Here is a 27026-nt window from a genome sequence, read left to right as displayed (position 1 = left end):
TTGCCTCCCGCTGAAATTCCAATCATTAGATATTTCTAATCTCCCCTCTTGACCCGATGTGATGTGGTGTTTTCACTTTGCGCTGCCACTATTCCTCAAGTGAGTTTCTGTAAAGAACTCTATTTCAACCTCTGTTAAGTCCTCAACAATAAGAGTTACTCATATTCTTTGCATTTGTTTCTTTCTTGGCAATTTATTCATCACATTATACCCTGACATCATCTTTCCTCCTAAAAGCATTATAATCTTGTTAATAACACAATTGTTTTTCCCATGATGCATCTGATTATTCTCTCATTAATGACTAATGTGATGCACACTGAAATTTGAAGTACATAAACCATTCATACAGTCACACGCAAGAGGTAAATTAAGATGTAAATTTGTTTTATGCAAATAATGTTCTCAAATCAATAAAATGCAAATGAAGTCAAATGCATATTAATTTCCAACTTAAAGATGTGAAAGCAAAGAATACTTTGCAGTAGGAAAAAACTGAAAAATGATCAAAAACTATCAGCACTTAAACTAAGACTGGACCGGTCATAGTAGCCAAACTAATATCGATGGTTACAAAAAGGTAACCTAAATAGACACACAGTGGGGGAAACAATAAACTGTACAATGCAAATAAAACTTGATACAGATATACAGTATATTCAAATAGACTTGTGTGTGACCTTGTGAATATGCCCATAAGACGCAGCAACTTCATCAAGTCAGCAACTTCATTGTTGTTAGACTCTACATTGAAAAACAAGACCAGCCTTTCTGCAATAGGGGCCGAGACCTTCCGAGCCTCCCAGATTAATAAATCCAAATGTTACTTGAGTACAGACATAAAAATACATGAGAAAAATGACATAACCTCATCTGTAAACTTAAATGAGAAAAACAGACTGTGTTGTATAATATGACATGTGTGTTCTCTGTGAGAACGTAATTACTGTAAGTGCATCTTGTGACGATGCTAAAAAGAGAGGGAAACGTGATGCAGCTTTGTGTCGGCCGGTGATGCAGCCGTAAATATGTTACAGAAAATATATTTGCAAAGTATATGGTACAATGAAAAAAAAGGCCTACCTACTGTCTACAGGTGTTTCCACTTATTTGCTTGATTAGGACGGTCAGGAGGCTGTAGAAGCTCTGCTTGATTGACATCTGTCAGACCCTGCCGTTAGCAGGTGCGAGAGGTTACGCTTTCATCATTCTCATTGGTTGATGAAGTTTGGTAATCTGCTCAGCTGCAACTAGATGTCTAATCAGCAATACTAAGTGAAAATGTGTGCGTGTGCAGAGCACTAAACCGTATGACTAACATGTTAGCTAACAACTGGCTATTTTCAGAGCACCATTAGGAACAATTTGGAGTCCTACTTCCGACCACTGGGTGTATGTGAGTCCAGTGTTGGGTCTCTTTATCGCTATGTTTTGGTAACATGTCTTCACACGTATAATTTTGGACAAAACTTGAGCTGCTCGCTAAATGCTCCACTATGTCCATCAGCTAGCTGCTAACTTTGTCTGTGTGACCTGTCTGACTCTTCTATGGAAATGATGGCATCCGACCCAGCCCTCTGGGTGGATGTATTTTAACGACCTGTGCCATATAGCTTTTAAGATGCCCGGCGGGGGGCATCTTAGCAGTGAGCTGCTAGTCCGCACTCCGTACTTGGTCTGCATGGCAACTTGAGCCGGCCACCCTCCGGAGAATTTCTGTCTTCTGTGAAGAATCTCTGCATTCTGATTCTGATTTGGTCGATCTTTACCTGGAATTTAGAATTCACCTAAGCTTCTTTTCTCCTCATCCAGGTGTCCGATGATTCATCCGACTCCCCAGAGCTGGGGCCAGTCAACTGCATGGAGCCCTTCATGGTGCGGAGGCTGTCTTGGCGGACGATCCAGTTGCCCCCTTTGGCCTTCAGACAGGCAGAGCAGTACTACCTTGACCGCAAGCCAGAACCGGACACAGTCACAGTTCCACCACGGCCCACATCACTGCCACTACGCACCCCGCCACTCATCGCCATCACCTCCGCTGACACCACCAGGTAGGACAAGTACAGAATATCTTTCTGTGGAATGGGTAATTAGAGTAGGGGGTTGTTAGACTGGAGTGGTTTAATCAATACAGCAGCTGTCTGAAGTGAGTGAAGACACAGCTCTCTCTCTCTCTAAGTGCCTGACTCTGTGCTTACAGGTTGAAATGCAATTACATGTTTACTGGTGGCTGTGTAATGTTTCCTCATCAGCTACAAACTGTGTAGCTTGCATGCTTGTAATCCAAAGCATCCTACACATGTTGACATTTGGGGCTTTTTCTCTCAGAACGGTATAAAAATCTATTCAAAGAGACTTCTTTCTATCCATCACAGTACACATTTCATCACTGTCATTCTTTGTCAACGTTATGTTATGACTGTATAGTAATAGACTATTTGGTATGTATCCAAGATTGGATCGTCAGCTGCATTGTGACAACCACTTTAGACTGGTCTGTAGCGTTAAGCCAGTCTTCATTTTGCTCTTAGGTTAGTTAGCCTCCCAACCCTCAGGCTAACTCTTACTGAAGAGCCATGTTGCCCTTGTAACAATCGGTGACACCTGGTTTTCTAGCAATGTTGTGGAATGAGCAGTGAGAAGGGAAAACTGTTTTAGAGGCCGAAGCCGTTAGAAGTAGTGGCGGAGATTATTAACAGTTCCTTTTGCCCAAAGACTCTATCGTGAGCCTGACTGACGAGTTAGCAGAAATGAAAAAGCCACAGCAACTCAGCTCTGCTCCAAGTCTGCACTGTGCTGAGATGTTATGCAACTGGACGTCTTTTTGCATTACACTCTTTTCAGTTTCTCACTCATTCTCATTCTCATTTAAAAAAAATAAAAGCCTCTGCTAATTGAGTGTCATACTGTATTGAAATTACCAGAAACAAATGGCTGACTGAAAGGTAGGACATCAATTACGGGATGATTTGAAAAATGGTTGGCAGTAATGCAAAGTGTGCTTGACGTGTAGTGGACTAACAACATGCAAACCACTTAAATGATCCCTGACTGGCTACAAGTGTGACTCATCAAATAACTAGGCCTAATAGATTCACCACTGTCACTTACTGATTTCAAAACAGGGAATGTTATTTCACCATTTGAACATGACGAACACGATGAAAGCAACTCGGACGATTTTTGTTTTTGAAAAAAACGTTGCAACATATTTTCTGATGAAACACAATGATTTTGATGAATCTACTGCGTTGTACAGCAACACAATAGCCTTATACATCTCATGTATTTATATATTTCAAACTAATTATCCAAGCTTTTGTGTGACATTTTGTGAAGCATATCGTACGGGCTGTAGACCTTAGAAGTCTCCGTTTTAGAGGTTATGGCGACTACTTAGTTTTACGACAAAGAGGGAACAAACGAATGTGCGAGAAAATGCCCAGCATCACTTTGAGTGTGCACTCTCTCTCTCTGTCACGCTTGGAAAATGTGACCGTTCAACAAGTGAGAAAAGAATCACACCCCATACCGAGAATGACACAGAGGCTCCGACCAGCTCGATTCTCTGAGAGGAGACGGAAACCAACAGAGCAACCAGCATTCTGTATCAAAGACAGAGGCCCAATGGGGAATTCATAATTTAACCCTGTCAGGGTCCAGAAATGTACCCTGTCAGGTGGAAATACAATCAGGGATCAATCCCCATTGTCCCGAGTTAGTATTGTACATGGAAACAGATGGCAGTTCTCTTGTCAATCAAAGGGAAAGTGGTGCTCCTCTGACTCGTCTTTGATTGCGATGGCATGCTTCGATAGACTCTGTTTCTCCCTCATCCGCATCATGCTATCTTCAGAACGCAGTTCAGTGGCACGTCATGTGCCAGAAGAGAAAGAAAATGCATCCGCTTTCCCCTAAATGTGTCAGTCTTGACCTTCTCTCTCTTTCTCTCTCTCTGTGTGTCAAGAATGATGGGGCCTGCGGAGTTTCACAGAGGGAAAAGCAATAGACAAAACGAGCAGTGAGGTACAGCTTATTAATAAGGCCGTAGCTTGTTAAAAGAGCTTTAATTAGACAATATGTTGTTGTGGAGGAGACTTTAAACAAGAAGAAAGTGTTATTGACTTGTGGACTTCTTTCAGAGGGAAAAAAGAGAAGCTGATGTCACTTAGCTCGAAATTACATTTTCAGCCAGGCGGAGCGATTTTCATTGCGACCCTGTTGCACAACAGTGCTGAAAGAGTTTCCAGTCCTCCCTTAAAAATGAGTGCAATAATATCAAAGAAACATGTCGATTCCAAGAAATACGATATGTTTTTGTCTTCATTTGAACATTTCTGTCTGTAGTTGGGTGTATCGCACATCGCTGACAGAAACTGCAACCCACAGTGAAGACAGGCAGTGGAGACGAGTCATTGTGATAATGCCGAAAAAGTGTACAGCAGAGGCAGCTCATCCTCTCTGAATAAGTGTCAGCAAACCTTTTATGTGACCTTCAGAAAAGAGCAAACTATTCCCAAGTGTGCACAGCTGACCGCTCTTTAACAATCGGGTTACATCGCCTGGATAGGGATTGGGCAATTTGAAAGTGGGCTGTGTAATGATTTGAAGGAAGACAAAGGCAGGACAGGCCTGACTCTTTCTCCTCCAATTCAGAGGGTCGTATCGACTGTTTTCAATTATGTCAATGCCTTTTCCTGTTTTATCTCGTCCTTGTCATCCCGCCCTTTAAAGCCTACCTATTAAACCATCAGTCATGTCCCATCGTGTTACCACCATATCACGCAAAATGGACTGCTTTCATAACACAACAGACTAAGTATGAGCAGTTTAAGGAAACAATGGACTGTAGGGAGAAAAATGGGCGCTGGGGAGAATTTTAACAAAGGCCATACATCCTGACTTTGCTTGGAGCCTGACTCATCTATAATTCAGCACAGCGGTGAAGAGGAAATAGACAGTTGTAAAACATTAAGGATGGAAGAAGTGCCGTCCAACTGCAACGTCTGAGTGAATTAACTTTGTATGTGGCCTAATGAGACCGTCTGCAGTATTAATGCACGGACCAAGAATGCGTTTATACGCTCTCATGATGGGGATATAAAACAATGTGTCTGTCCATGAAACGGTTCCAATGCTATTGTATTTACCACTCCTCAACATTTAGTATGACGGCTTCTGTTTAATTTATAGGAAGGGTAGAGCTTTGACATAATCTATAGCCCTCAGTGCCTCAACGTACATCAGCTTATATTGATTGTGCTGTAAGATGCAAGTCCCAAGACTACAAATTGAACATTAAACCACATAAACTTTTGTTCTGTTTACATGCACATCGATGTTGTTTTAATTACAATCAAAGAGTGTGACTTTATAATTGCACGATAGACAAGATTTACAGATGGGCACAACTCATTACCAATATAACGACAAATGAACAGATTGAATCACTACCAACAGATGTTCATTATACCAGTAATATGTGAAAAAGATATAAATATGCTGACAAAGGCTGTACCAGCATCAATAATAGTATTGGGTATTGGCTTAATACCGGATCAAAACAAGCTATCAGTGAATTCCCAAACACTTCAATTCAATTTATTTTTGTACAGCCCAAAATCACAAATTACAAATTTGCCTCAGAGGGCTTTACAATATGTACACATTTGACATCCTCTTGACCCGGGACCCTCACATCAGAACAGGATTAACTCCCCCCAAAAAAACCTTTAACACTTAAATGTCATCCCAAGATTCATACGCTTTAAGTCAGAGATCGTTTGTTTTTCTGTCTTCTTTCTTTTGATTTTAGAAACTCTCATACATGCAGGTTACAGATACAGATGCACAGATCGCACTTTTAATCTTCTGAGAGTAATTCAGAGGCGTAAATGCAGATAACGGTACACGTGCTTCTTTTTTAAATTAAAAACCTGTACAGCTGATCGTGTGGAACTGATTGGGTCATTCTTCTATGTGTAAAGGAACACGAGGCTGCAACTAGACCTTTTACATCTCAACTATAAGAAGCGGTATTTATACACCTTCTTTAGGTTTGTTCAACTTTTAATTATATTCTGGAAGGCTTATAAAAATTGTGTTGTGAATTGGTCAGGTTTGGCTGCTCCGTTAAATAAGTACCTATCAGGTGGTGTCACTTATTTTCGACCGCACTAACAGTTATCTCAGTCATTATCCCATTATCCCGAAATAACACTCGAATTCAACAAGTAGAAAAGAAAACAAACATGAAAATGAAATAAGCAAATTGTCATGCATGGTCCTCGGTAGAAAGCGAAGCCACTTCACCTGGATGTTACAATTGAAGTCTGCAGGTGAGGACAGAAAACGCGGCCGTTTGCACCAATGACGGCAGTAATGCACAGAACCGCGTGCTGGTACTATCCAAGCGATTAGCCGCGAGCATCGTTAAACCTGATCTGACTCTTCTTCTGGAATATAGCTATTTTTTAATGTGTGATCATGTGACGTTCACTGACCTATCGACATGCTACATGTAGCAACAAGCAACACATTTTGCCAGGACTTTTGTCTATTGTGTACTGCCTTACAATAAAATAAATTGAACATAACATACTGTATATCAAAACATATTAATGATAGAGTACATTCATCCCGCTGACTGAAAGCACCTTATGACTTGAAGCACTCATGTTGAGTGCTGACAGATCTACAGATCTAAATGTCACTGTGTTTGATGTTTACAGAGTCATTAAATCCAGTGGCACACGCATACAGTATATGCTTATGCAAGGTGTGCAGACGTTAAAAGCTGCCCATCTGGTACATTGTTTGGTGAAGGTGACTCCTACTGCACGACGGGATACGATCTCCCCCGAGACCTTGTTTGGGGTCAGAGGAATGGGAAATAGATAAAATGAATATACAAATTAGGTTTGAGGTCAGTCCTTAGTGTGTGCAGTGCTATTCAGTCGTGCTGCTCTATCAGCACAGGGAGTGTGGTTCACTTCACAGTATTAGGTAAAGGTGGGCCAGCACAAAGTCCACACATGAGCTGCTGATGTGGGCACGTAAGGCTTTGCGCTGCGTTTCATCTAATCGGCCACTTCTGTGTAAGTCACCCCATGTCTGAGGGGGATTGCATTTCTGCCGGTAAATCCACACGCACACTCCGAGCTGCCAGGGTAATGGGCTTTGAGCTGCAACGGATGGGGAGAGGAAGCAGTCTTCACAGAAAGTCCCCTTTTGGTGGAAATGATGACAGAGGAGGAGAGCTTTTAGCTTTTAACAGGGCGGCTGGATGTTTGCGCTCCTCTGCGCCCCATAAACATCACAGACACACACTGACATCATGTAAAGGCCCTCGGTTTAATTACTGTCAAGGTGAGCTTATTTACCTGCAGAGTGTTAAACGCCTGCTGTTACGAATATGCTCCTGATTTGGTCAGTTCTATTGAGTGCATGTCCTCTTCTTCAACTCTACACAAACCAATATATTTTTGAGATAAACCTATTTGGACTGTTGGATAATGAAACTGGTTCAGCGTTATATGATGTTGACCACCTGGCTCTCTGTCCACTCCCATCTCCTGCTCCTCACTCGTGGAGGATTAAAGGGGAGGTGCTCCGGGTGGGTCGCTCATGTTTTATGGATCACCCTGCTCCCTATATCCCGTCGTCACTTCTTCTTTGCAGGGGACTTGAGAAGGGAAGAACAGGACTATGTCGAGTTGGTTTTACGCACACCGTGGGTTAAGTTAACTGCAGCCGAGGTGGTGATATGGGGGGAAAGGGGGGTGCTTAGAAGTTTGAATGGTAACGTGGAATGACCATCCGCACGCGAGGACTGTCCTCGCGCCCCCGCCGCAGCAGCACGAGCACCTTGCTGAAATGGGCGTGTACGTTGAGAGCGGGGAGCACTTGGAAACCAGATTGAATTGAATCGAGTCCCTCCTCGGAGCTTCATTGTGGAACACTTGGCCGTTCCAAACCGCAGTTGTAGGTCCACCTCGTGATGCGTCACTGGGTTCATGTTTGGCTCTGTCCAAAGTGTATCTGCGGGGCAGTGAGGATGACGTTGATGGAGTTGAACTCCAGTGAGCTCCAAAAAACAAACTGGACGTGACGCACCCAGAGTGGCTTTAAAGTTGTCTCGATTACGTCCAGGGTAAGGCCTATAATTTAGCATTTGGAGCTATTTGTATGAATTTTTTTTTCAATTTCTAAAAACTCGCAGGGCTGTGAGGTTCCCTCTCATCACTTAACCCCCCCTCATTCCATTTGAATGCTTCTAAAGTGCTTATTTCTTGTGCAAAATATTTTGAAACCAACGTGGCGAGGAGGATGGACCCTGCCCCCGGGACAGTGGGCACGGCATCTCTGGCTGCCGCCGGCGGAACCGGCGTGAGTGCGAAGGCGCCCAAACATCTGTGGAGGCAGAACCTGCCGCCGCTCTCTCCGCTCCACCACGCGCTGGTAGTGAGCAAGAACGACCGCGTGAGACAAAGAGGCTTTTCGGACACCGAGAGATACCTCAAACCGAGGAACATGGACCGGACGTACGCTGTGGACACCGGGCACCGACCCGGGCTGAAGAAATCCAGGATGTCGTGGCCGTCGTCGTTTCAAGGTCTTCGACGGTAAGCGCAAAACAAGGGGTGGAAACTGCTTTTCTTCATATTGTGTCGCTTTCTAATTTCCTCCATGGGCGTTGTGTGCATGACCTGCGCGCGAGAGCGGAGAAGTCTTTCGGCTCAGTTTTAGTCCTAACTTTGACATTTAACTTGAGGTTATACGATTCTGGACTTATCCTGGGCTCGACCTCTGTTTATCATCACTTTTAGCGTCGCACCGTCCAAAGCATTTACACTACTGTAACGACACCATGGGTAAAGTAAATAGGTCGGCCGATAGCGCAAATAATGAAATAGTCGCAAAATTATCATCATAAGATTATTGCAGTTTACACCTTTTTTTTTTACATTTGAGTTATGGCATAACGTGTGTTTTACATATATATTTAATTTTTTTATAATAGCGGCGCTTACAGTTGACTGTTAAATGTAGGTCAGAAAGATGCGTCAGCCTGCAAATGATTCCTAATTTCTAGAAAATAAATAGGAAAAGTTAAAAGGAATAAGTAAGCACAGTTATCACAGGCTTATTGCGCGCATGTCTGTTGAATAGACTAAATGTGTCACACTAGGCAGGCGGAGATGTGAGGTTACTTCGTGAAGAGTAACAGAGACTGGGAAGAAAAGGTAGGCGTTAACCAACAGCAGGTCACAGAGGATATGCACATAAGAGTAACCCCGAGCACAACACATGCTGACAGCCCCCCCCCCCCCCCCTTTAAAAGTAGTGTTTTGTGATCTTCAGGGATTAATACTGTTTAGCTTATGAATGACCAGGTAGTCTACTTTCCATGTTTGAAAATACCCTCAGGTCTCTATGAGGGAAAGAGATGCAGTAAGCTTTAGGCTACACCACTAATATAAAACAACACTCACAACAATCTGACTCACTACACACAACAGCATGGGTACTCTTAGTGCATGCACATGGCAAGTGCAGGGTCTCCAGACGCAGCTTGCACAGAAGTATTTAACCAGAGCAGATGCTGTAAAAATGACGGCAGTTTGAGTGAAGCCTGTCTGCAGTCAGACAGACAGCTCTGCACTCTGACAGCCTGGGCGTGTGGGGAAATGTTTCTGCTCTAATTACTCACTTGTTCCGGGAAGGAAGGATGGGGAAGAAAGAAAAAAAGATCAACTGAAATGAAATATGAGAAGGTCAGGCCAGCTGTGTGACTGAAGTGAGTGTTGCGGATGTAAGTTTCTGTCAAGTAGCTCGCCTTTTTCTTTCTTTCTTGCTCTTATAGAAAAGATGGATAGTAATTGTGTAGTTATGAGTGATACTTGCCTTCAGGTCCAGTCAACTATAGAAAGCACACTGGCTTGTCTGGCCTTCGGACAGACTGGTCCATGTCACAGTGGCAGAGCAGTCACACGGAGGGAGGGAGGGAGTGATGAGAGCACAGATGGAAGCGACATTGCAAAGTGATGTGCTGGCCTAAAGCACCTGTGTGTTGTGAAAATGTTCCATTGAACTTGTACATCCCAACAAAGGGCAATTTAACAGGACATTCATGTAATTCAACTTCATTGAAGATCATTCAAGCACTTTTCAGATTTGCTCCAGGAGGGTAATTACACGTAGATTAACCCAAACAAATCAAATTTTGCACAGGAGGCTAATTACGTAAGAGGCGCATTATACTCCAGCACATATTCAGGAACACTAACAGCCGGCCAAATCAAATCTGGCCCCTTGTACACAGCAGCCCACCACGCCAGTATTTGCATTTGGCCAATAGGGTAATTTGATTGGTTGTGGTTTTAATGTGCATCCATTGGGTCTACGCGTTTTTCTGCTTCTTATTTCAACGTCTGCTGCCAGTTGGACTCGCAAGGGCCTCCATCTGGTGTGGATTTCATTAAATGAACACACCTTAGGGGTAGGATAACAGCAGACAATCCTATCATGACACATTGACCACAATACCAATGCAGGTGTTTATACGATGCACAGCATATAGCAAGGCAATCAGTGCAGCAGCTGTTGCGTAAAAAGCAGAACAGCTGAAGTTAAAGTGTGGGAGGTAAAGGGTTGCACCCATTTCTCTCAAAGTGACAAGTCTTTTCATTCTGTGTAAATTACAGTTAACTGTAACCTAAAAATAGCACATTGGTTCGTGTAAACATCCTCATTGATTGTTTCATAAAAACAATGTTGCTTGGTTTATTGCCTTATTGATTGTATTGCCCAAACACCAGTGGCTCCGCCTCCCTGCATTGCTCGCATTGATTTAAAAGCCGATTCGACGGCCTTTGCAAACTCACAGATGAGCTACGGCTGCTTGTCGCAGCCCACTTCTCCTCCGGGCTTCAAAGCTTTCTAGCAGTTTTCTAGTAGCTGTTCAGATGCTCCTCAGCCTGTGCGTGATGCAAGCGTGTTTACATACAAGCCATGCATTTGATGGACTTTTACAATTATCAAGGCAGCGGCAGGTTGCCTATCTTGACATGGATGGAAAAAACCCTCAGCAATCAAGCTTTTACTGCAAGCTAGATAAAGAAGACATATTTCCTGATTGTAGAGGACAGATAGAAACAACTTCTGAGGCAGTGCCCCTGTAGAAAGCTAATAAGAAGAGCCAGCTACTTGCTCAACACACAGTTGATTTCAGGCTTGCGGATAGAGGAAGACAGCAGATCTGTCACCTCAGAGGACTGTGGATGGTTTGCACAAGGTCCCCATGGTACAACGCATCAACTAAATGTGTCACAATGGAGACCGGGGCCTTGACGCTGCTCACGGCTTCTGTGAGACCTCAAGGAGAATCTGGAGCATCCTTTGATGAGGAGATGGTAGTTCTCCCTGCTCGCCTGTCCCCCTGCATGGGGATGCTGGGGGGGGGGGGGGGGGGGGGGGGTGGAGGGTGTCTTTATCTGTGGAGATGTCATTGAAGAGGGGCATCGGGATTTCTCTTCTCTCTGTCAGTTAACAATCGAGATTTGGCGATTCAGTGGGCGGAAAAGGAAATGTCAAAACAAAGAAAAAGGGATGAAACATGTAAGGAGGGAAGGGAGGAGGAATGGAAGGTGGACCATCTGGACAGTTTGTCCTCCTCAGCAGCAGCAGATTGGAAAAACGTACCTCTGGCCTCTCACTCTAGTCTGACGTCGTATTTAACAGTCGTTGATTTTTCTTCAGCCAGTCCTCCTCCTCCTACTGTGACTGACGACTGAGAGTTGCCAGAGTGAGGTTTTTTAGCCCGTACGAAGCATAACCCCCTGGCTATGTCATTAGATCCCAAGGGGGCCAGGAACTGCTTTTTGGTACGTGGCTATATATAACCCCAGTCATACTGCACAGGCTGCCACAATGCACATCTATTGTGCTGCGTGGCTCCCAGGCATGTGAAAGATGTCCAGAAACATGCTAATGAACACACTGCGGACAAGGTACCGAACTTTCCATTAGCAGAGATCAGCGTCAAACATTAGCTTGGCTCATGAAATTGGTCACGAGGGATCATTTGTGGACTCGTCTGTGTTTTGTGTCACAGCATCAAAGGCAGGCAGAGCTGAATAACGCATGTGAATGCTAGCCCCTCGTCTGGGTCTCGTTGACCTGTTTCATTCAGGCAGAAGTGGAACGTGTATTGAGTTTGTTCTTCAGACGAGTTGTGCGAGTTACCAGGCGGTGAAAGATGAGCGTGTGCATTAGGAAGTCAGTTATGCGGACATTGACGTGGGAAGTCAATTTGAATCAAACTGGTAGTGCTACAGGCCTCATCCTGATCAGACGCTGGTATGTTTTAAAATGATCACGGTAATGGATGTACAGAATATCAATACTGAGGAGAGAAAGACTTTTCTTCTTCATTTAATTCATTTTATTTTTCTAAAATATAAGATATGGATACTGTGTGTCCATGTAAAGAAGGGATCACATTTTTCCCTACCTCAGCTATATGCACAGAAAACAATCTCATCGAAAAAGGACTTTACGCTTTTATAGAATACGCTTCCCAACATACAATCAGTGGGACACTGATCATACGAGTGGATGAAATATGCTTATGTTCCATTCATCAAGTGGATGGAATACAACCAAAAACACTCATGAAAATCCATGCCACTTCACAGCTACTCAGAAGCCATTAGCAAATCTACTGTATGGCATTTACAGTCGCTGTTTCAGTCAGTCTTTCTGTCAGCCTCGTCTGTAATACAATCATGAAGTGACATTGTTTAACTTTTACCAGATCAAAGTCAAATTGCAATACAATGTAAAGTAAAAAAAAACGTTTTAAATCTAACTTCATTACAGGTCGAATACTGTTCCTTGTTAGTCCCATATAACTGATAACAAATGCATATAAATCAAACACAAACACTCTATCAAATTAAAATCACTGGAATATGAAGGTTTGGTCATGCACCAAGCTAAATATATATGCTATAAATATATATGCTAACCTAACTGTATACAACGGTTCTTTCAAACTAGAGAGACTCAGCATGATGAGTTGGTGAGGACTAATGCAAATTATCATTTTATTCCAGTCAAAACAGTTCATTTGTGATACAACTGGAAGGAGGAAATGAAAACAAGAAGAAGTTTATACATATTTTTTAAAATAACACTGAATGGATATGAGCGGGATGATGAGAGAGGGAAACGGCTATGCAGGCTGTTCTGTTTCTTTCTGATGAATTGTTTTTGTTTAGAATATCTATTTTTTATTTGATCGATGTGATCAGGGTGCATGTGTTGAACACTGAGGTGGAAAGTTGAAATATTTATGTTTGATAAAATATAAAAAAGGGAGGACTTGATAAGTGTTCACTTCCACCTTTTTTTAACATGCAATACTGAATTATTAATATAAATATTAATATATATATGAATACATTATTATAATATTATATTAATAAATATTCATTGAGTTGAATTTGCCCCAAAAAGCGCTTAAGCTGGCACATACAAATGCTCCGCTGCTTTTTTGTGACGCAAATCTGTTTTATTGATAGTCGTCACTTTTTAAAGTCACATCAGAGAAAATGGTGGCATGAATTGCTTTCTTTGTTCGGAAGACCGACAATTCTCTGTGATCGTTACACAATCCAGCCGCTTTCAATCACAACTGCAGAGACGGAAAGAAAATACAATCTTGTAGAAGTTATGTCCAAACAAAGCAAATACTGATTGCAATTGAAGTTCACAACTGGATGTTGTATGAACACTGTTGTTGTATAGTGGGAGCCTGCTTAGGGAACATATTGGTCCAATGTGAAAGCTGGACATCGTCCAGCAGGAACCACAGGCTGGCGAGTGTGACCGGCTCTAGGAAAACATTATTGCTTCATAAAAGAGAGGCGATGTGCTCAACTAATTTCAACCAGCAGGAACATGCATTTGTTGTTAGTTGCTCTCCCCTGGATTCCCTTGCGTCGCTTGTCAACTGCTGGGCTAATAAAATGCATGAAAACCCTTCTAAAGGAAGCCTCGTAAAGAGCTACGAGCCAGAGCCTCTCCAGGCCGACTGCTTGCTGCCGGGTGATTCCCCGAGCTCTTGGCTGGCTGTGCTGTACCGATCACATTACACTCAACAGGGTGATGCAGACTCTAGCTGGGGTAGCCACTGGTCTGGTCTAGGGACTGCTGATAGCTTTGATACAGACATGAATTATTTATGTGTTCCGTCAGGATCTCTGTATCAAAGCTGTGGAGATTACTATGAAAACAGGGATTACTAGTCAGCATCTATTTCTGTAAACCGACACTGGTCACTATTTTCCTACCGGTTCATTTGTCTCACACGAGACGAGATCCAGTTTTTTTCTTTTCTTTTCAAAGTCTCAAAGAATGTAGGGAAAATGTAAATGCTCTTCCCAGACAGAAAGAGAAGAAACATATTTTTGAAAACGCTGAACTATTAAGTGGATGCCTCTTGACTTTTCTCAACAGAGTTTTTAAGCTGTCTATAGGTCAGTGACTTTCTGCTGAATGTCAGCACTCAGTGTGTGTGTGTGTGTGTGTGTTTCTGCTCATTATAACCATATACTGTAACCTCAAACAAGATCTTTTCACAGAACACACTTAATTTGGGACCCACTCAATTTCAACATCACTATGAGAGGCTGTTATTGGTCTAAATTGTATTAGTTATTTGAAATGAATAAAATTGCTTTGGTCTCAATTGTCCTGTAAGACTGGACAGACAACAATACATCATATTTGAACTGGTGATGATCCGACTCTGTAGAAGCGGGTGGTAGTGGAATCTGATCAAGCAGGCAACATTGGAAAGCAATTGATTCCCTCGCATCCAGTGATGCCACAATGAAAACATATGATCTCACCCAATGGCTTTAATGGAACAGTTTATATCATTTGCATCATATAGTAGGGTGGCAGCTATGTAGGTATCACCCGCTGGCGTAATTGGGCGAACAATAAACACCAAGATACAAGGCTTCCTGAACATGATCAGGGTTTCATACTGCGCTGTAGTCATTGGTAACCGTCAGTCATACTAGGCCTCAACACCTCACGTTTGGTGCTTAGTTTCTCAGATTATTCCACTCCGCTTTTTTTTCCTTCACCTATTTTCTTTCTCTCTCTTTCAATCAGTGTGTCCTCTTGAGACGTACATTCACTGACGCAAACGGGCACAGAAATAACAGCATACTGACACACTTACTCCCCAGTTTTCCTCTTTTCCTTCCATCCTCCCTTATTGTCTTTTCCTCTCGCTCTCTTCTTCTCGTGCTCTTCTTTCTCTGCATCTTGGTCCTGAATGATTTGTCGGTAGGATATTTCCAGCATTGCGTTGCATGAAATGAAGGAGCGACCGTCAAACGTTTGGCATGGTAAAGAGGGCCGAGCCATAATTACAGTGACCGTTAGTATTGGACCTTAAGTATTTCTGGGATGTTTGTGTGGCTCTTATTTGGGACTCTGACAGTAGAGCGATGGCATGAATTGAGGGGAAAGAAAAGGGGAATGACGACAACGGTTCCCTGGCAGACTTGAACTGTGGACGTTGCAGTTCAGTCCGTGCTTTATCCCCTCGGCCCCCAAAGGGATGCTGAACGGATCCCAATGTGAACAAGATCTCGGAGCATACAAACTTGACCGTTAATGCGTCCTGGCACGAGTGGATGACAAAAGTCACATTGAAAAGCTAAGCGTGACCACGGTCACAGACACGGATAGTGGTTGCGCATGTGGTTCTGTTTCTATTTCATCCTTACTGACCGCCAGAGGCAGTGCTTAACACTGGATGTATCCCGTCTCGCGCATGCGCAGGTCGAATATTTATATCAACAAAGTCACGTGTGACCTCGGATGACCACCGTCATCTATAAGTTCCGGTGTCATCCTGAGCTCAGTCCTTTTTTCTTCTCGCGTCGCAGGTTAGCTACCATGGTAGCTTAAACAAGGATGTGTCTACGATCAAGACATATTAGAGCTCGTCGCTGTAGCCTTGTGACTACCGGTCGGAGTTGCGGTTCTCTCGCCCTCCAAAGGCTGCGACGAGCTGTCCCTCTTCGGAGGGAACGGTGTGTTCGCCGTTCGGACATCGAGCCCCGGACTGGTGGACGCCTCTATCATCGGTCGTCACCAGTCTGATAAGGGTCAGCTAAGTCGTGATGACAGCAATCGGTAAGATCGATTAACATTGTTTTCTATAACAGTTGTTTGTTCCACGGTTGGCAGAGCGCTTCCGCTCTAGTAATCGAGTGGCGCGCTAACGAGAGCGTAGAATTACGCTGTCGGCCCGCCCTTCACAGTGTTACGGCTATCACAGTTAGCAGAGTGTTCCTGCTCAGGCAAACTTTGTGAGACACTAGTCCGCATTGGCGTTGTGTACATGGAGATTTAATCTTACATCTGACGTAATTCGCAGTTAGCAGTGTCTTCACTCAGGCTAACTTGGATGCTAGCTGGTAGCCATCAACTTTGTATCCTTACAGCTGTCACAGTTAACAGAGCGTCCCCGCTCAGGTTAACTCAGTGGAAAACTAGCTAAACAAAGCTGATACTGGGGCGGTAGCCATCAACTTTGTATCCTTACAGCTGTCACAGTTAACAGAGCGTCCTCGCTCAGGTTAACTCAGTGGGAAACTAGCTAAACAAAAGCTGATACTGGGACTGCGTCCATCAACTTTGTATCCTGACGGCTGTCACAGTTAACAGAGCTGTCACAGTTAACAGAGCGTCCTCGCTCAGGTTAACTCAGTGGGAAACTAGCTAAACAAAAGCTGATACTGGGACTGCGTCCATCAACTTTGTATCCTGACGGCTGTCACAGTTAACAGAGCTGTCACAGTTAACAGAGCGTCCTCGCTCAGGTTAACTCAGTGGGAAACTAGCTAAACAAAGCTGGTACTGGGGCTGTGGCCATCAACTTTGTAGCATTACAACGATCACAGTTAGCGGAATGTGCTCGCTCAGGCTAACTCGGTGAATGCTAGTTATACTAAATCAACATTGAGGGTGTGCCCATTGATGGTTTTTACGCATTACGGCTGTCGAGTTCGCTCCGGCTAACTAGACTAAGCTAATACTCGGTGTGTCCATTGATTGTTGTAAACATTATGGACGTATCGGTAGCGGATATCAGTTAGCAGAGTGCTCTCGCTCAAGCTAACTGGTGGGACACCAATATCTGCAGCAGCTGTCTTAGTGAAGAGTGTCCTCGCTCCCCTCTCACTGTAAGGACTGTGTTCTTTTTGTCAGTTTTTCACAGTAGCAGAGTGCTCTCGCTCAAGCTAACTGGTGGGACACCAATATCTGCAGCAACTAGCTTAGTGAAGAGTGTCCTCGCTCCCCTCTCACTATAAGGACTTGCCTGGCCTGTTTCCACAGTGGCAGAGTGCTCTCGCTCAAGCTAACTGGTGGGACACCAATATCTGCAGCAATTAGTTTAGTGAAGAGTGTCCTCGCCCCTCTCACTATAAGGACTTTGCCTGACCTGTTTCCACAGTGGCAGAGTGCTCTCGCTCAAGCTAACTGGTGGGACACCAATATCGGCAGCAACTATCTTAGTGAAGAGTGGCCTCGCTCCCCTCTCACTGTACGGACTGTGTTCTGTTTTGTCCGTTTTTTACGGTAACAGAGTGCTCTCGCTCAAGCTAACTGGGGGGACACTAATATCTGCAGCAACTATCTTAGTGAAGAGAGTGGGCTTAGAGAGTGCCCTCGCCCCTCTCACTATAAGGACTTTGCCTGACCTGTTTCCACAGTTGCAGAGTGCTCTCGCTCAGGCTAACTGGTGGGTCACCAATATCTGCAGCGGCTGGCTAAGGGAAGAGTGTCCGAAGGATCACTCGCCACTGACTGCCCCCTGCCTGTTCTCTTAACATTCAGCAGAGCGCTCCCGCTCGGACTGATTTGGAATTCCGCATAAACTAGTGGGACAAGGGTTCCACCAGAATCGCGGCCATGTTAAACTCTCCCGGCTGTAGGACCTGTATAGCTCCTGTTCAGCCGGAGGACGGCCCTGACCTCTTGCCCTAGCAGGGAGAACCCAGGCAGGACCTGCGGCATCACGCCTTGAGCAGTAAGGTCTGCTAGGCTGGCCGAAGTGGAACACCTGATGCGGGAGGGCTACCTCCCCCTGTCAGGGCAGCTGAATCCAGACCAACCTACCCTGGTCATTTGTATGGCGCTTGCACGCCGGGCATACACAGCAGCTGGAACATCCACCTGTGAGTGCCTTCTTCAGGCACCTTCCCGCCCTCACCACCTTTTCTGTTCCTCCCTCCGAGGAATATCTGAGGGAGTTGCGTGCATGGTGGAGACACCAGGGCTCTCTCCCGCCTTACATCAGACCATGCAGGAGGTGGCAAATCTGGCCTTGCACGTATGCCAGCCAGTTAGACGACTATGGCGTCCATCAGTTTCCCCTGAGGAGACTCTGAGGCCCGATGCCAGGTGCCCTCGACCCAATGTCGGGTCAAAGATGACCTGCTATCCAGGGCTTGGGGCACAGCAGCGCTGTGCACCGTATCGACAACTCCCTCTCCCACCTCATGCTTTCCCTCGCAGATTCTCTGCAGCGGGCTACTTCGACGCTTCTGCTCAGTGATGCTTCATTGCAGGCGTTTGCGCTCATATCGAGGGAACGTGGATGTATGATGTCCACCCTGGTTCAGACTCGCCGCCAGGTTTGGCTGGCGCAGTCACCCCTATCTGAGACATGTAGGAGGACCCTCCATACTGTCCCAGTGGAGCCTGGTGAGCTGTTCGAGTCAGCTGCTGTACAGGCGCTTCAGCGGACTGTTAGAGCTAGCCAGACCTGGCAGCAGTTCTCTGGTCTTTGCAGGGACCTGCCTGCACCCCCAGACCTAGGGGTCCCATTTTTGGCCCACAAGGCCGTTTCTCAGCCTCCAGCTTACCCTAGTAGCGCAACAGGCCTCGGCGTCCTGCTGAGAGGCCGGACCGCTACCTATACAACCCAACTTACGTCCCCGTCCCCCCCGGCAGGGGTGCCAGGAGATGTCTCCAGGCCGGCTGTCGGGGTTCTTTCTCCCATCAGCGGATTTCCAAGGGAGAGTGGTTCACGTCTATCGACGCCTGTTCCCATGGTGCATCACCACAACTTTCAGTCCTGGGTGCTTCCATTCGGACTCTCCCATCTCCCCATGGGTGTCCACAGTGTGTTACTGCTGTCCTTTCCCCCTGCAATCGCAGGGCGTGAACATACTGCCGTACTTAGACGACTGGCTGACCTAGGCGCCGTCCCGGCTTCAGGCGCCACAGGACACTGCTCGCCTTCTCTCATGTGGCCCGGTAGGCCTCAAGGTGAACATGGAGAGGAGCTACCTGAGCCCTTCTCAGAGCATAACCTTCATTAGGGTGGCCCTATGAGGGCCTGTCTGTCGCCCCAGTGCGGATGGCTGAACAGCCTTCACTTGGATGCCAAGTGGCACAGATACAGGGCAATAATATTATCGAAACAGTGTCTATTCATCTATTCACTATCCCCATGGAGGGAGTGCATATCTGGCGAACAGTGTCCCAGGAACCGAGCCCCAGGGGCTCGGTTCCATTCCACCAGGAGATTGTCACAACAGTTACCTGCCTCTCAAGGCGGGTGCAGGGTGACAGAACGGGACAGCCTGGGGGCAGTTGTCTGCTGAAAGACCGCAGGTCCAGGTTCTAGAGCTAGCGCTCGAGCACTCCCTTCCATGTTTGAAGGGAAAGCATGTGCTTGTCCGGTGGACAGCACCTCTGCTGTGATTTCCCATGAACTATCGATGGGGCACCAGATCTGCAGAAGTTGCTACGGGGATCACCGTGGCCTTCTGACTTGGGAGGCCCCTTGCCTGACCAGCCTGTGGGCAATGTACCCACCAGGAGAATGGAACAAGGTTGTGGTTTTCCTGTTCCGTTACAAGCCTCCACCGGGAGAGTGGCGGCTGCATCCAGACGTGTCGACCCACTGCCCCCACTGGGTCTCCCTGACGGAGAGGACCAGCCCTCTGGGTCAAGATGCCCTGGCTCACACGTGGCCAGAGGATCTTCTTTATGCCTTTCCACCAGTCCCTCTGCTTTTGCTATAAGCTTGTCAGAGTTCTTCCCCGACAGGAGGGATCTCCTGTCGCAACTAGAGGGTCGGATTTGGCATTCCAATCCCTGCCGCCTTCAATTAGGGGTCACGGGAGGGCCCGACCGGATGCTGAGTGGCGGCATAGAACCAGTCTGATGGACTATTCTGAATGCCAGTGCGCGGTCTACCTGCCTGCAGTACAAGAAACAGGTGGAAGCTGTTCTCCGACTAGTGTGCGGCTCAGAACAAGGTCCCAGTACAGCGCCCCGTGCCTGCTGTATTGAGTTTCTACAGTCCCTCCTGGATAAGGGCCGGTCTCCCCTGCATGGGACCTACCCTTGGTACTGGACAGCTTATGCTTGTCCTTTTGAACCCCTGGCACAGGCGGAGCCTAGATGGCTATCAGCAAGACGGTTTTCTCCTTGCTGTCAATTCAGCTCAATGTGGGGGCGAGCTGCATGCCCTATCAGTGGAAGAATCATGTCTGAGGTGGAACTCAGATGGCTTGGGTGTCACTTTCTGGCCTAAGGCAGTGTTTCTCCCAAGGGGGTGGATACGTTCACATATAAACCGGCCTATCCAGCTGGCAAAGTTGACCCCCCCCCTCCCCCATCGGGAGAGGAGAGGTCAAGGCTGCTGTGCCCAGTGTGGGCCCTCAGAGCTTATATGGAAGCCACCGCCTGCATAGTCAGTTATGGTGAGCCTAAGAAGGGCTGTGCTCCTTTTTAAAAAAAAAAGGAAAAACGGCACCTGTCCCACTGGATAGTGGAGGCCATTGCCGATACATACAAGGCGAGCGGCTGCGCTCGGCCATCCGGGGTGAAGGGTCACTACCAAGAGTGTCTCCACACCGAGGGCAAGCCTGAGTGGTGTGCCTGTGGGGGATACATGTGCGGCGGCCTCATGGGCATCACCGAGCACATTCACCAAACACTACAGAGTTAACGTTGCCACCCCTCACCCACTGGGGAGGGTTCTTGGCCAATTTTCTCTGCCGGAGCTATAAGGGGTAGTTACTGTGCTTCCTCGTGACTCTTTTGGTATAAGTCATCCAGTGTTAAGCACTGCCTCTGGCGGTCAGTAAGGATGAAATAGAACGAAAGTTACGAACGTAACTACGGTTCTATGAATCCTGGATGACCGCCAGAGTTCTTGGTCACTCGGAATCCCGTGAACTCGCGAGAAGATTCCATAGGACTGAGCTCAGGATGACACCGGAACTTATAGATGACGGTGGTCATCCGAGGTCACACGTGACTTTGTTGATATAAATATTCGACCTGCGCATGCGCGAGACGGGATACATCCAGTGTTAAGCACTGCCTCTGGCGGTCATCCAGGATTCATAGAACCGTAGTTACGTTCGTAACTTTCGTTTTACTGCATTAGATGTCTGCATTCATGTTTTACATGTGTTTGTTGGCAGGTATGGTCGAATCACTGCCAGATAATAAATCATAGTAGAATACAGCTTTAGTCTTATGATAATTCTAAAGGTAAATCAAATTTGTAATTCAGGAAGGTCATCTGTAATCGACATCATGCTTTTCATTTGTGTTTTAAAATAATAATAAAAAAGCTTTAAGTCATGGTTCATCAGTGTTGTTGTAGATTTACTGTACTGGGACAGATATTTAACAATGCTTTATGCAAATTAGTCTTCAGTCATAAAAAAATCGACTCCGAAAGTCAATGATTTCATTTTTAGATGTCCTATATCGGCTTGACTGTTTATTTCTACGATCATTGTTTTGCAAAAATATGCCTCGGGCTGGGCGACAATACAATATGATAATTTATAGTCTTTAAATGGAATCTTTATCGAGATATCATGATACACAATTATGTTGTGTAAATCGATAATAAAAAGAACATTTTCAGAAAATCTGAATTCTGCTTGTTAGAATATCCGTGTAGTTGAATGGAACATGTTCAGAACATACTCCTAACTTTTCACGAGTCAAATATAATAACATAATATACTGCTCCCATTTGTAGCTTGCATGGGGAACCGCTGGTGTTCATGACAAACACAATCAAACGTAGACTGTAAACAACATACCCTGCAGCATATGTTGTCAAAAGGCAGTGTTGGGACGATTCTGAGCCGAGACATTGACAGCAGAACAGTTGATTGAGTTTTTTTTTATACAAAACTAGCTCTTGTGGGTATAGTTAATTTACAGTAATTTCAAACGTCTACACGTATACAGTTCCTTATGGAGTATTATTCCCTTATTCCCATGCAAAATTGTCAGTGCTGTCATTTGGCGTTGTTTGTAGTTTACTGTACAGGTATACGGTTCCAAGCCCCCTTTGTCATACAGATTCAGGCCCTTAAGTTCTGGACCCCTGTCCACAACAGAATCGGTCAATAATGACCAGTACACATAAACACCCCCTGCAGCACAGTGGTTCAGCTACGTTGGTGATCTGTTGACCCTTAATAGCCGAGTCTTTATTCTCTCTTCCGTCCAGTGTGCTGTTGTGTTGCTCTGTCTGTACTAGAAGTCTGGTGGTGCAACTGGTTCATAAGCAAAGTGCCTCTCCTAGCCCAGCTGACTGACTATGTCTGTGTTTCTGCCACTGCCTTTTGTATTAATACTTACTTCTTTCTTGTCTATGACTTAAAATGTGTCTATGACATCCATCACCAGTGTGATCTATGCCTTGTGAATAGGACTATTTTGCCATTAAGCATCATCAAAATGTCAATGTTGCTCCCACAGAAGGTTTCATCTTACACAGTAAGGATTTTAGCTTCCACCTTTCACAGACTGACAGTCGACAGCACACCTTCAGCAGCTTTTCAGACGTGTGCAGAGGACAAGTCTCTATCTGTCCATTTTATAGAATGGAAGTAACAAAAATTATGAATCTGAAAAAGAAACGGGGCAGCCTGTCAGTAGAGATAATGTCGACAATGGCTTCCTTTGAACAATTCCATCCACACCTTAACCCGTACTGTTAATTTGCACGACCCATCTTTGGGGACCAGTTGTACATTGAATCTGATTTACGTATGTGCATGAAATACATTAGTCGTTTTTGAGTTGAATTATAAACTGCTCGCATTTTCCCTTCACAGAAGGTCACTGTAGCAGGTTCTCTGCTACCCGGTGGGTCTGGGGAGCACCATGATGCCAGCACACGGTGGAATGACGGTTTCAATGGTTCTTTATTGTTTTAAACCCTAACGGGCCTGGCCGGGTGCTCTCCTGCCTCGCCTCCGAGCACACGCCGCAGGAGCTTTCCATCCTGTCCGTTTTGCGCCTCAGTCTCTACTGTGGGATTAAATACAGCCGTGAGTGAGACAATCAGGATCTCTTTCAGCTGCGCCTAATTAAGTCCCTTACCGGCACCGTTCCCCGAACCACTCCCACACTCCGCCCCCTCCACAGCTGAGCCACCCACGCCCACCACCACAGTCACCTAGCTCAGTTGGGAAATAGTCGCCATAGCTACATGAGTTGGAGGGGTGCACTGATTTCATTAGTGATGAGATGTCATGAGGACGCTTTGACAGTGAGCAGAATGCGGGTAGGAAGAGGAGGGCAGGGAGAGTATTTGTGGAGGGTAGGAGAAGATGGTGAAGTTCTTGTCTGAAGCGGTTTTCATCAAACTCTTAACTGGGTGCTCCACGTTTTGAAAACACATACACCTGTTTGAAATTTAAAGTTACCCCGTGTAGATTTTAAGCTCTACGTGTGAAATGTAGTGTTGTGTCTTTACCGGAGGGTTTCCACGTTCGTACTGTATATGTGCAAGAAGGTGCACATGAGCATGCAACGCCAGGCGTGCAAACTCATCAGGGTTTGCATCGCCCCCCCCACTTCTTTAAATGGTGAAATTTGGTCCAACCATTTCCAACTGTGCTGTACTTATTATCTCTATTAACTTTAAAGGCAACAGGAATCTATATATGCACAAAGTTGGGCAGGGCAAGGGGAATCTAGCCTGACTGTGCCCCACTTCCATCTTTTCCCTCCAGTATGCCCCACCTGCCTGTTTGCAACTGCATCATTTAGCGCAAGATGACTCGAGGCTCAACTGTAACAGGAATTCATATTTAAAAGGCTGCAGGGTTTCAGAACGTAAAAAAAGAAAAGACAAGCTGGAAATACAAGTTATAAGGTTACCGTTTTTTTTGGTCATCGTACAACAAGGTTGCACAGTGAAATGCAGTTTGCCTTCCCACTTTGCTACAAAACAAAAGAAGCTATGTTATATTATTCAGAGGTCATTAGTTCTCTTTTCTATGCCTCTGTGCCGGCCCACAGCGTGGCCGGGGGCACTAGTCTCGTAAATGCGATCGCTCTGGAGCGCCTGGGGGGAATTTCATCAAATGTGGCACACACGTCCGACGAAAGCCCCAAATTGTGGTAGTCAAAAGTCAAGGTCACTGTGTCCTCACATTCTTACCATGCATGTGAATGCAATGCCAAGTTTTGGCACAACCCCCCCCCCCCCTGGATTCCTGGATGAACTGATTAGACTTTGGTGGTAAAAGGTCAAAGTTACTGTGACCTCACAAAACGCATTTTGTTTGCACACTTTGTGCCATAATTCAACCGATCAGAAGCCAATTATGATCATTTCACACAATGTCTTTATAGGATAAAATGATGAAGCGATGACAGTTTGGACAGACATGGATGTAAACTTCAACATGACCGTGTGGCGGTAATTCTAGTTGTCTATGGTTATGAATGCTGACAAATGAAGGCATCAAATAGCAAAGGCTGCCATATAAATCTACACTTCATCAGCATGCTTTAGCTGGAGGTTGTAGGAGAGGTTTATAGCATTGTCATTCTTAATGGCCTCGCCCGTCTTTGCTCTCAGGCAAGCTTCACAGCCAGCTGTGGTTTCAGCCTCACCTGACACTCTAAAACCACGCCATCCCCATACAGAGGAAGTACCATAAGGGACTGAACTATCATCGCCATCGTAACCCATTTGTCTTGTCTTGTCTTGCTCCATTCATCATACACACCCGCTGTCGGGACAGTCTTGCACTAACTATGAATGTGCAGTTTTGAAGTTAATTAAAGATGAAGCAGTGACGAGAGAGAAAGAGAGAGAGAGGAAATTAGTTTGATTCCTGTCACATTGTTAAAAGATCCAGCTCTTTTACATTTAGAAAACAATTCATTCAAACACACTGTATGTAATCATTGGAGAACTTGATATCTAATATGGTGCATGTTCTACCCACAACTGCTTCAATTCTGCACTCGCCCACTTTAAATTTGGGAGTACACAAACTTGAAGCGCGTGTGCCAAAATGACTGAGGTATGCCCTCCAGCATATTTCCCCGGAGTCAGTATTTAATGAGACTGCAGGTTTGTCCGTCATACTGAATCATTGTTTGTCTTCTGGTCATATCGCTGATGCTATATACGCTACAAACTGGGTCATACTTCCGGACCAAAGGACTTTCTTACTTTAAGTTAAAAGTCCACAGTGTGAAATTCATCCTCAGTGTGGCCAATTGTTTGTAAGGTGTACATGAGCAAAAAGACAACACTTTTCACAGAGAAAGTTGTCCTTGTGGTTGGTGTTCCTATCACAACCACAGTGTTAGCTGAAGCCTATGGCATTTCACGCTGCATACATTAGCTGCACATAAATTTGATGCATAAAATGTGCAGTGGAGATGCTGCAGTGTGAAAATAAATTCCACCAAAACTTAAAAAACTGTTCACCATCTTTATCGCAATGAGTAGCTATGACCATAAAGAGAGTACCTCCTATTTTCTGCCTTTGACTCGGGAGATAAAACTCAGCAGTGATATAAAAAGTAGAGATGTCAGAAGTGGCAACATAAAGCAACATTTCAAACATTGCCTTCTCTGGTCTAAGCTAAAAGCAATTTTCTATCATTGTAAAAGGTTTGCTCTGGTGGTGATATGATCGGCTTAGGGGAGATTGTGGCGACATCGTTTTGGTTTAACTTAGTGAACACTCTTAGTCAGCTTATAGAGTAGAAGCCGGAAAGCAGGAGACAGAGAGATTGTGAATGAATGAGAGCGTAAAGACTCCCACTAAGCTTAATTAAACAACATAAGGAGTTGTGTTCTCCCCCCCGCCCCCCACTGCACTGAGGCAACGTTGTTCAGTGTCAAAATGTGTTAAATTAAATTTGCTGAGTAAATGCACTCAATACAAGCACTTCAAGGCAGAAAGAATACGTTACCAAGACAAAGAGTCTACAGCCATGCCAGCGGCTTTGTGAGGCTGCACAGCAGTGCATTGAGCTAAATGCTGACATCAGCACAACAAACATAATTAATGTTACAATGTGAACATGCTGATGTTTAACAGGTTTACCATCTCAGTTTGCTGCGGCGAGTATCACTAAAGACACGGTATAGCTGAATATCAATAGTTTTGCAGGTATTTGGTCATATACCAAAGTACTGGGCAAACTGGGATCTTGATCTGCTGCTGGCGAACAGGTAAACAACCGCACACAGCACAGCGTGGTGGAATTTGACCTCTGCATTTAACCCATCCCGAGCATTAGGGGGCATCATATGATCGAGGGCCTGAGCAGCGACAGCATAAATCATCCCACGTACTAAAGGCAGAGAGAGAATCTCCCTTAAAAGGAGATGGCAGCAAAATGACAGGTGTAACAATGCAACAATGCAGGTGTTTCACTGTGCTATTGGATAGATGTGACCAGCAGATGAAAACAGCTCATTTTCATATATAGGGTTGGGTATCGTTTGGGTTTTTTCCGATACCGGTGCTAAAACGATACTTTTAAAACGATACCGGTGCCTGGACGGTGCCTGAACCGATACTTTTTTCTTCAAATTGAACAATATATTGACTGTTTAAAGTATACTATAAATATAAATAAATACAAAACACACACAGAAATATGAGCATATTTTCCTT

The 27026-nt window shown here is 45.1% G+C and overlaps 1 protein-coding gene across 2 annotated transcripts in view; it reads left to right on the top strand.

The window, feature by feature from the left end:
* Positions 1-1860: 1860 nt before the first annotated feature.
* Positions 1861-27026, top strand: part of pde4d (phosphodiesterase 4D, cAMP-specific) — a gene marked incomplete at its 5' end in the record, with an annotated part of 140568 nt that continues 115402 nt past the window's right edge. Inside the window, one exon of one of the 2 annotated variants that reach the window (XM_079270548.1) lies at positions 1861-2051. In XM_079270548.1, the coding sequence (XP_079126674.1) occupies positions 1861-2051 (191 nt within the window). Of the gene's footprint in view, positions 2052-8296; positions 8625-27026 lie in introns of those variants that run through there. The other variant, XM_079270547.1, reaches the window with a different exon arrangement.

The sequence above is a fragment of the Melanostigma gelatinosum genome (genome assembly GCF_949748355.1).
Source record: "Melanostigma gelatinosum genome assembly, chromosome: 6".
Taxonomy (NCBI): Eukaryota; Metazoa; Chordata; class Actinopteri; order Perciformes; family Zoarcidae; genus Melanostigma; species Melanostigma gelatinosum.
The sequence above is the reverse complement of the archived record's forward strand: the minus strand, read 5'-3'. Positions and strand labels throughout refer to the sequence as shown.